At 33.8% G+C, this 12361-nt stretch overlaps 1 protein-coding gene across 1 annotated transcript; it reads left to right on the top strand.

Annotated features, from left to right (window-relative positions):
- The first annotated feature begins 6903 nt into the window (after positions 1-6903).
- LOC131065842 (thioredoxin-like protein CDSP32, chloroplastic) lies at positions 6904-8262 on the top strand. The gene has a single exon (XM_058000483.2). It carries the CDS (start codon positions 7128-7130, stop codon positions 8079-8081), a length of 954 nt encoding a protein of 317 aa, XP_057856466.2. The 5' UTR covers positions 6904-7127; the 3' UTR covers positions 8082-8262.
- Positions 8263-12361: the final 4099 nt, after the last annotated feature.

The raw sequence follows: 12361 nt of genomic DNA, 5'->3' as shown, positions 1-12361 counted from the left end.
GCATAGTTTCAACGTTGATTTGTCTAAACCAATAGTGTTGCCCAATGTGGATATATCAAAATTAAAGGGGCAAGCACTCATTGATTTTGGTGTTGTGCAAAGCAAAGGCCGAACAAGAAAAAAGATGGCCATACAAAAGAAGAATAAAGTAATTCAGAAGGTGAAGACACTGCTATCAGATATGCTACCTACAACTATAATGTCAACCGATGCAGCCATCCATATTCAACTAGATGAGCTCCTTAATCAAATAGAAACATCTGGAGTTCATGCATCTGAGTATTTGAGCAAGCTGAAAGACAAGGAGCTCACTGCAAAAATGATAGAAGAGGTACAAAAAGCTTTAGCTATTAGCAAGGTCAAACTTGTCAAATTTATTGCTGAGTTGACTCCTCAACTCAAGCACATTCATTATTTATTTCAGAAACTCTGCACATTTTTGTTATTCATTAAAGACATCAAGAATAAAACAGAGATAATTGAGAAAGAGATCACCAATCTCTCTAGCAAGTTGACCACAGAGCCAAATTCAATTTAGAATTTCTACACAAGGTTACAACAGCTCATGGCTCAACAATTGGACTTAAGAAATGAAGAACACAAGATCCGGATGGACATAATGACACTTCAGACATTATTCCTTCCTCATCTTTCATCAGTCCAAGAACAGATCAATTGAGCCACACACTTGTCTACTACACAAGAGGGAAGCACTCTTGATGGCTTAATATCACTATTGGCTGATATTCAAGTGCAAAATTCTTTAATGGATAGTGTAAAGGATGCACTCTCTGTCGCTCTCACCAATGCCCGGAACAAGTACAAATCCATTTTTGACCAGTTACCACCCTCGGATGGAAATTAAATTTTTGATGTTTGTCAAAAAGGGGGAGTAATATGATATAGTCTTGGGAGAGTGTGATACAATATATTTGGGGAGTGATACAATTTTGATACAGTATTGAGAGAATAATATAGTATTCGGAGTATAGTATACAGGGGGAGTATACCGAGCAGAATAAGCAAAGTATCCAAGAGCAGTATATAGGACAGTAAGCAAAGCACATAGAAGAGATCACCAAGCATGCAAAATCAGAGTTATGTACAGTACATTGACAAGGGGAGTATATCTAAATATACTATTTTATTGACTATTGTATATACTGTTAGTATAGTCATTTTGAAAAGTATATAGATTTTTGAGTTATAACTTTGAAAGTAGTTTTTGTCAAACATCTCAACTAATGTCAAAAGGGGAGATTGTTACTACTTATCAGATTGCCATTAGTTTTTTGTCAAAGTTATACTATATACTCTAGTCGGTATACATAGAGAAGTCGGTATGCATAGTCTAGTCGGTTACAGAAGAAAGCAGTCACAGAACGCAGTATACACCGAGCTGTCTACCGAGTATCTTTTCATGTCTACTGAACAACAAAGATGACACACCGAGTTGATATACATTGACTGAAATGTGTTACCAGATTAATTGAACCTGGACATGCATATGAAAACGTGTTACAAGATCGAGGCACATCTAACCGTTATCACATTGGAAATTGCACTAGAAGATTGTGTATGATTTCGAGGTCATCTAACCAATGAAATATTTTGCATGATTATTCATTCGATAAAACATGTTTGTAAGATCGAAGCAATGAATTGGATCACCATCTTAAGAGATCTATTTATACAACATGAGTTAAAGGTGTATGTATGCATGAAAGAAGACTGTTACAGAGACACAAAGGTCACCGAGAAGGTATTCAGAGAACAATCAAAGAACAGAGTAAACATAAGGGTTTACCGAGTTACTATATGGGTTACCGAGGTATGCTATAAGCAAGGTAATCTTATTCTGAGCACATAGAATCTGCTATAACATTTCAGATGTAAAGTTGCAGATATTTGTAATGATTTTATTATAATATTGTGAAGTTGAAAGAGAAACCTTTAACAGGGTAAAAGACTCTAATCAAGTCTATAAATTGTAAAGCCTCTAACCAGGTACAACATTTAGATTAAGTGTTGTAAAATCCTTTAGCAAGGTAGATCTAACAGATCTTGTTACTCCTAATAGGGTAAGCTATCAGAAATAGCTAAACATGTAGCTCTAACCGAGCATTCTTTATTATTGCAGTAGTGAAGTTGTGGGTGCCATCCCCACCACAGTTTTTCTCTCTAACCAAGAGTTTCTGCGTAACCAAAATATATGTGTTATGGAGTGAATCATGTATGATTATTATCTATGTGTTTTAGCTTTATTTTATGTTACTGAACTATTCGGTTTATGCATAACAGTAAAGTTATTATTCAAGAAAAGTTTTGGAGTACTAATTCACCCCTCCCCTCTTAGTACATTAGCTTTCCATATTGAGCCTAACATCATCTACATTGTTTGTATGGGCAATCATTGAACATTTTGTAATGATCTAGTTGATCATATTTTGCATCTTGATAGAATACAGTTTATTCCTATTATCTATTTTGTCTCTCTATTTGTGCTTTCTATTGTCTACACACACACACACACACACACACACACACACACACACACACATATATATATATGTACATAAGAATATGTGTATATGTATGTATATATATACATATATATGTACATAAGAATATATACATATGTATATACATACATACATACATACATACATACACACACATATATATACACATACATATATATATATATATATATATATATATATATATATATATATATATAAACACACACACACATATACATATATACACACATACACACAAACACACATATACATATATATATATATATATATATATACATACGTACATACATACATATACATATAAATACATACATATACATATATATACATACATATACATACACACGCACACACACATACACACATATATATATACACACACACACACACATATATATATATACACATGTATCTATACATGTATATATACATGTATATACATATACATATACATATACACATACATATACATATTGTTGTCGCCGATTTTAAGTAACTTGAATCGTGAAACAACCGCTATAAAACTTGTTCATTTCGTACCCCACGTCCTCCAAGGTCGGTTGACTTACCTCGTATGTCGTGTTGTTTTGCATCTTTGCTTTGCATCATTTTCTGTTTTCATGTCTTGTCCTTTGTTTTATCCCTTAATTGCACTTCGGTTTTTAAAACCCGAAATGCAATTGTTTTTTTTGAGTTTCTGCACATAGGGTTTTAAAACTTGAAGTGCATTTTTGTCTGCACGTCGGATTTTAAAACCCGAAGTGCATTTTTGCCTGCACATAGGGTTTTAAAACCTGACGTGCATTTTTGTCTTCACGTAGGGCTTTAAAACCTGAAGTGCATATTCGCCTACATGTAGGGTTTTAAAAATTGAAGTGCATTTTTGTCTGCACGTAGGGTTTTAAAACCCGAAGTGCATTTTTGTCTGCACATAGGGTTTTAAAACCCGAAGTGCATTTTTGCTTGCACATAGGGTTTTAAACCCCGACAAGTGCAGTTAAGGGATAAAACAAAGGACAAGACATGAAAATAGAAAATGACGCAAAGCAAAGATGCAAAACAACACAACTTACGAGGCAAGTCAACTAACCTTGGAGGACGTGGGCTACGAAACAAGTTTTGTAGGGCTTGTTTCATGATTCAAGTTAGCTAAAATCAACGACAACACATATATACATATATACATACATACATATATATATGTATATATGTGTATATGTATATGTATGTATGTATTTATATACATACATACATACACACACACATACATTCATATACATATACATATACATATACATATACATATACCTATACATATACACATACATACATACACACATACGTTCATATACATATACATATACACATGTATACACATGTATACATACACATACATACATATATATGTATATGTGTGCGTGTGCGCGTGTGTGTACATATATATGCATGTATACATACACATACATACATATACATACATATGCATACATACATGCATACATACATACATACATAGGTACGGTTGAATTCATGTATTCATAAAAAGATAATACAAAATCTTGGAAACCTAGCCTTAGACACCTTAAGAATTTTGAGCTATTGTCATCAAAGGATCTATAGCCCATGGGCACAAGTCTCTAGGGGCACTGTGCTCCCTAATGCAAAAGTCCAAATTTAAAAGATAAAAGAAAAGTGTTTCCCACTCCATTGTGACCTAATCTTTACAACATTTTGAATAGTAATTCACACAAAACTTAGTATGACTTCATTTATAAGTTTCATTTTCCCTCCAATTAATCATAAGATACAATTGTGAAAACTTTATATCTCTCTCCACATCCAACACAAGAAAATTATAGAAACACCATCAAAGCAAGAGGGCAACAAAGTGAAGGTTGTAGATAAGAAGTTCGTAGTATCCCTATGATAATACAAGTTGTGGTTCCTTCTAGTTTCCTTCCTTTTATTCTATTCGCCATATCTAATCCTTTAGCTCTTTCATTTGTGATCCATTATGAATCATTTCTTCTTCTCTACAACCATTTCTAAATTTGCATACATTGCCTATTGCCATCCTTACTAAATATGATCTATTTTGCCTCCTTGCACATCTCTTGATGATCATTTCCATATCCTATTGAATTCATCACTATACACATATCCATCTTATTAATTTACGTATAAGGTTTGATCTTGTATTCACCCTTATTATACATGGTAGCATCACCAAAATGACCAAGTCTACACAAACATTCATTTTTCCAAATGGTGCTATCATGGAGGATGAAACACCATCTAAAAGATAGATTGAGGCAAATTCCTATACAACATAATATTTCCCCCTGTGTGCCCAAATTCACACTCTAGGCAATAAACACAAATATTTTGCAAGTGGGAGAAGGATGTGGAACCAGAGATGAAGGACCCCTATACGTTATAGAGCTCCTAGATTGCAATTCATATGCACCTAGGAGGGACATTTGTGCCTTGAAAAATTGAAATTACATCCTCCTACAATACAATTGCACCTTAAAGCACAACAAGTTATTCTTACAAAAATCACTCCACAATGCCATAAACTTCACTACACTTGGTTTTATGGCTCATAAGTGTAATGAGGGTTGTTTATGTCCATTTATTATGTTTTGGGGGCATCTTGTAATATTCAAATTGTAGTATATATGTTTAATATTGTAGTACTTCCTGGTGAATTTTTAATACGTTCATGTACATTTTATAAAGGATATGTTATATATTTGACCAATTCATAATAGGTGTGTAGGTATTTATGGCTCATAAGTGTAATGCGAATTTTTCTATGTCCATTTATTATGTTTTGGAGGCATCTTGTAACATTGACTTTCATTTCTATACATGCATTTAAGTTGTTATTTTGTAACGATTATGTTGTACTTCTCATGTTAATGACGTAATCATGACATCGTTTTAGTAATGCATTGTTCATATTTTATCAAATTTGAAAGTGAAAATAAATAATGAAATAATTATATGTTGTGAAAAACTTGTTTGTCTATGCATTTTTAAGTTTTAAAATTGAACACATTTATCAATCTAGAGTGTATTACTATATAACTTGAATGTAAATCTTATTTTTCCACTTCTACTTAAAACTTCCTAGCAAACAAATACATATCCTAGGAAGTAGGTTAATAATGTTATGTTGCAACAAACTGAGTCTAGACAAGTAGAATGACCTAAGAATTAGGAACTTAGAAAAACTAGATGATTGCATATAATTATAACATAAATATGTCACAACCTAGCTAAGTATACATCCATGAATCCATATCCTAAAGAACCAGGTTAATAATGCTATGCTGCAACAAACTCAAATTAAGCAAGTAAATGTTTTGATAGTTAAGAACTTAGACAAACTAGATGATTGCATAATTATCTGTATAACATGCATGTCTCAACCAAAATAAGTATATAGTAAGACACATCTCTTTCTCTCTGTCTACATATAATCTTATTGTGTCATGATTCAATTAGGTTGTAACACCCTCCCCCCCCTCTCTAATCTTATTAGCCCTTTGATTTGATTAGATTGTGACACATCTATAGAAAAATACCACGAAGACAGAGAAATAGAAATCCTCAATAAATAATTGTATCTATAACATATATGTCTCAACCCAATTGAATATATAGTAAGACATCTCTCATACAATCCTATTTACCTCATGATTTGATTAAATTGTAATAACTCTCTCTTTTTCTAATCTTATTTACCTAATGTTTTAATTAAATTGTAACACATTTATCATAATATCATAAAATTAGAAACATAAAAATTAAAAAAAACCAATCATAAAATTAATATCAAAACAATAAATTTAAAATCAGAATTAACTTGAGGCACTTATAAAAAATCTCTCAACTATGCACACAAAATGAATGAAACAAAAGGATCAAAAGTACCTGATATGCACTTTATCCTCTACACTAGAATTTGCATAACCTCTACAGACACAGGATCATATGCTTCCCATGAGTAAAAATCTTGATGGAATATACTTGTTATATTCACTGTTTTGTTTTGTTTGTCTTAAAATCTTCTTTGCCCTATACTCTAGGCAAGTGTGATGAATATAAAGCAATGAATCCGCTTGAGCAAGGGCCCAGGGGCTTGTACTGATGTATGTAGATATTTTAAATGTTATATGGTAATGCTAATCTTGCACAGCGATTTGTTTAGTGGATTTTGAGCCACGTCTCCAAAGTAGGGTATATGATCTATTGACCATCACATGATACTACCATCTCAATCCAGACAAGTAGAACCAGGGTTTCGAGCTTAACCATAGCTCAAACGAGAGGAAGGGGATGTTTGAGGACAATACCACAATCCATCTTGGGCCTTATCTTTACATCTATAAATGTGTACTTTTTGGGGAAAAAATTGCAAAAAGTTTTCTGTGGGTAAAAGCAGGAGTTTCTCAATAGCTCAATTCAACATCTATGGTTTTCTAGGAACTTCTGCAATAATTGAGGTAATGAGATTCATATAATTCTCAAGTGAAGTAGTCAGAGGAGGTTTCCATAAGTGGTAAATCAAAGCAAATGGCTTTTCGGTCCTGCATGTTGAGTAGGGGTACTGCTATTGTTGTTAATCCAGAGAAACCCCATGATCTGCATTTCCATAAGCCTCAGGTTCATCATGGAACCACCTCAATACTTAGGAGAGGAAAATTTCTGAGACCCTTTTCAGAGTCATCCATAGGACTTCAATGGAATACCCACAAATCCATGAGTCCTCAATTCCTCTGCAGGGCTGCTGTAAGCAGCCCACAACAGAAAAACAGAGAGGAGGGCATAAAAGATGAAAGGGTGCAGCAAGTGCATACAATACAGGAATTTGATGAAGCCCTAAGGATTGCAGAGGATAAGCTTGTAGTAGTGGAATATGCAGCAAGCCACAGCTATCACAGTAAAAAGATATACCCTTTCATGGTGGACCTTAGCAGGACATGTCCAGATGTGAGGTTTATTCTGGTCATGGGAGATGAGTCTGAGCAGTCCAAGGAGCTCTGTATGAGAGATAACATAACCTCTGTCCCCCATTTCAGCTTTTACAAGAGCATGGAAAAAATACATGAAGAGGAAGGCATAGGTCCAGACCAGTTAGAGGGTGATGTTCTGTACTATGGTGACACAGATGCTCCTATCCAGCAGCTCCACAGCAGACAGGATGTAGAAGCATTAATCAACAAACATGTAGAGGATCAGAAATTGATTGTTTTGGATGTGGGTCTCAAGCACTGTGGGCCGTGTGTTAAGGTCTACCCAACTGTGGTCAGGCTTGCCAAGAGGATGGTTGACACCACTGTGTTTGCCAGGATGAATGGAGATGAAAATGAAGAATGCATGGAGTTTCTGAGAATTAATAAAGTTGTAGAAGTGCCCACTTTCCTTTTCATCAAAGATGGAAAGACATGTGGAAGGTATGTTGGTTCTGGCAAAGGTGAGCTTATTGGAGAAATTCTGAGATACCAAGGAGTCAGGGTCACTTATTGATTCTTTTTCATTGAAAAGGGCTATGCACATCTTTGATCTACCTTTCTGAGAAATGAACTCATTAAGGTGCATTTGCCTGTATTAGAATCTTAATTAGAAAGTGAAATACAAGATTATTTCCTTCATGTATAAAAGCTATTTGCAGTCAATGAGCTAGAAAATCAAGAATAATTTTACTCTATGCACAGTTACATAGCATGTTCAGAGTTATTGTTTTCTTATTTTCCAAAGCTGCATATTAGAACGTATTGATGTAACATCCAAATTAGTTAAGCTGTACCATAAGGTTCATAAATTAGCTTGCTTGCAAGTAAGAAACAGGGTAGTTTGCCATTTGCACATGTCCTTCTGCTCCAGGCCTTGGTTATGCCGGTTGGCTCAACGCTTTTCAACTGACACCCACTTTTGAATTTAGTGAGCTCTGTTTAAACATCCCCCATCGACCTGTTTATTTTTTAAATAGTTGAAGTTGTGTTTGCAGATATATAGTTTCCACAGTATGACTTATTTTTAAATTGGATTCTGAATTTTTGTTTTTACATTTTCATATCAAATTTTATGATCTATTGTAAAAATAAAAATAAAACATTTGTTTATCTTCTCTTACTTTCTGAATCATAGAATTTGATCTGAAAGGTGGAGAAAAAACTCACATTCAAATTCAAAAATAATTTATACTAAAATCTTCTTGTTATTTGAACTTGATAAGCTCTGCTTAAATATCTCTGCCCATTGACTGATTTCAAAGTAGTTTTTTAAGTTTTTCATAACGTATATTTATGGGACTTCCTGTTGCTCAAAGTTCAATTTACCAGTCTTTTATTACATCATACATATATAAAAGTGATAGATAATAATCTATTGAAAAATTTAAAAAATGTACAGTGTATGTTTTTGATTAATAAAGCAGTGAGAACAAGGGCACTGACCCTTTACATAGCATAACTAATAACGAGACCACAGTGCAAAAACAACATTATAACAGCATTAAGAGCAACTAACAGCAAAAAGAGATCAAGTCTTAGAAATAAAAAACAAACAAACTACAGGGGTGCCTTTGGCACCTCAGTGGCATTAATGGCACTGTTCCATTCATTGGGGTACCTTGTACTTGAAAAATGTACAGTAGATGTTAAATACTCTAGAAATCATATTTTTTATTTGGATGATGGATTGCTGAGTTCAATCTATCGAATCACAAAAAAATACTCTCTTTGTGGATGATGGATTGCTGAATACAATCTATTGATTTCAAAGAAAAACTCTTTCTTTTTGAACGATAGATTGTTGAATGCAATCTATTGATTCACAAAAAATTTACACGGTTTATTCAAAAACACTTACTATAGAAAACAAAACTCATGCGTTCCATACTTCTTAGATCTCCCTTTATATAAAAAGTAACTAGTCCAGCCTGCTCTTAATGAGGGTTGGAGTGAAATTATAGTAGCACATGCTTAAACCAGAGCATGGAGAATATGTTGCTAGATTTTTGTACCATTTTTGGAGTGGATAATATAATTTCAACAGATTTCGTTGACCATTAAAGCATAAAAACATGGTAGTTGAGCTACCAACCGAACTTCACAGAAACAAGGAATATAAACATATTTGAGTCATTTCCAAGGCTATGTAACGTTCACTCGTGAAAAATCAGCTGATGATGTGCAAGTTTGTAAGGTTAGTTGAGTTTTATTTTGGGTGGGCATATTTTGAGTGGAGAGGCCAACCATACTCACTACTAGAATTGTTTATTGTTAAATCAAGCATGAAAGAATTTTCAATGCTTTTATCCAGTTCATGGATGTGAATTAATCATTAGATAATTAGGAACATCCACTGGACATTATGATACTCTTAGAAATTGTTTATGTTGAATAATACTTTTGAAATTATTTATTGCCTTTTTAATTTTTTTTAGAGAATTTGATGTAGTTAGAAATGAAGGGTTTAATGAAAGGTTATTCAATCACATAGCCACTTTATTATTAATGTATAATGTAATATAATCATATAAAATGAATTAAATATTATTTTTTTCATTCATAATTTGGAATTATATGATTAGTGTTTATTTTTAGGGCTTATATTCAAATTTAAATATTAGATATAAATTACAATACATATCAAGTATCAAGCATGAGTTTGCCTCCAAAGACTAGCTTCCTCATGCTATTCTTGCTATAATAGCTCTTATTTGATCTATCAGACACAACTTGGTGTTGAACACAACTGGATATTAAGAATAGGTGGGCAGGGTGGGGTGTAGGGGCTGGAGCGGGCAGTGAATCTACATATATTAAAACTTAACCAATTTAACTGTTCAATTATCATTCACCACATTTGCATAAATAAAGAATTGTAAACATAAAAACAATCATACATGAACACCAAGATTTTTCGTGGAAATCCCAATGAGGAAAAAACCATGGTGATGACTATCTCACTATATGGAGAACATATTACAATGTGTAGGCTCAAGGCCAATGAGCTCATTGCCCCTAAAGTGGACTCGGAAGACTGAGGTGCACAACCTCGGAGAAAGATACAAAAGACCTGTGGACACTAAAGATCTCTTCTTTAGGGCAAGATACAACAAATATGAAAGAGATACAATAAAAGAATTGACCTGTAAGCAATTGCATCCATTGATATGCTAATTATAGTTCTTGTTAAAACAAATCTAAAACTACCTTCAGTGCCGCACTACTGTATTTTTGAACCTTTGCACCACTTCACACAACACATATAACTAATACATAAATCCCCAAAATGATTCCATCCTTTATATAACATCCACAATCACAATAACATCAATTAGGTCGCCCTAATTAGATGTAGTGTGTAAATAAAATAGTTGACCCAAAAATAATCTCCAAGACAATGCAAAAGGCAAATGAAACATGTGAGACATCACAACATGTCGGCACACCTTCCAGACCATTCCAAAATAACTCCTATGCAACCACACACAACTGTATGGACCGAAATATCATAGGTCAGTCACAAATGATAACACGGTTAAAGCATACCAAGCCAATTGACTCCAATTACAATGCGGGCCACTAGAGATACTTGTGGATGCCCAAGATAGCATCAAAAAATATGCACAACACTAAATCATCGAGTTGCACCACTAAATACTACTAGGCATAGGAATGCAACACATTCCTATACACTGTCACTCTTTTGTAGTACTATCTAGACCTTAGATAAAAAACATCTCAATTGGAGATCACATAAGCATAAGAAAATGAGATATAGTAGGAATTTACATTCACTAACATGATATTACAACCATATGAATAGATGAAACATATCTGCCACAATCTGGACCCAAAAACTAACTGACAAATTGTTCACCGAAATAGTCACACTTAACTAAATATCAACTATGAACCACAAAAATCATCACCAAGGCTTCAGAAACCTCATGATACACCTTTATATACCTTCTAAAACATTCACAAATAGGCTCCACACATCTGCATGAGCACAATACAAACCCACTGTTACTGCACTATACTAGACCACATTCGAATCAACAAGCTTTGTCATCAAACCAACAAGTTTGACATCCATGACAACATAGACTCATATTTGCAATAATCTCCCACTTTGTCATTGATGGCAACACTTATGCCAATTCCAAAAAACACTCCCCCTTTGACATCAAAGACAAAAAGGGTGCCACTTTAAAACAAAACTCAACAAACCATATACAACTCCCCCTATCTACAATGCCTCCTCAAAACTAAAAACCAAAATCGTGTCACCAACTTATTTGCATATGTATAAAATCAAAATTATCTTACAAGAAAATATTAAGCCACCTTGTTGTTATGAATGAATTTTAGCTGAGCCCAGGCAACATTCCAATCAACACTTACAGAGACCAAAATATTTCGTTTGACTCTCCATCTTCAAAAGAAGATTCTCTGCCTCTACACAACTAGCCAAAACTTTTACTATCTTACTCAACTCTTGAGAGTCTCCAAGAATATTCACCATGCTAGTGAGATGCATCTCTACCACATCTCTCAGATGACCAAAATCCTTCTTGATCTTCTCCTTCTGATCAATTAGAAAGTTTAACTTTAAGTACATGTTCTCTATTTGTAGTCTCCTATTACCACCTCCACATTTCTTCAAGTCCATTGCACTGGATAATTGTAAAAAATATGAGTTTCCAGAGTATATATCCGATTCTTGATTGCTTTCATTGATTCAAGCTACCAGTGATAAAATTTATATACTTTCGCTATATAGTCTACACTCTT

Source organism: Cryptomeria japonica, chromosome 6 (genome assembly GCF_030272615.1).
Source record: "Cryptomeria japonica chromosome 6, Sugi_1.0, whole genome shotgun sequence".
NCBI classification, from domain to species: Eukaryota; Viridiplantae; Streptophyta; class Pinopsida; order Cupressales; family Cupressaceae; genus Cryptomeria; species Cryptomeria japonica.
This window is presented reverse-complemented; position numbering and strand designations above follow the sequence as displayed.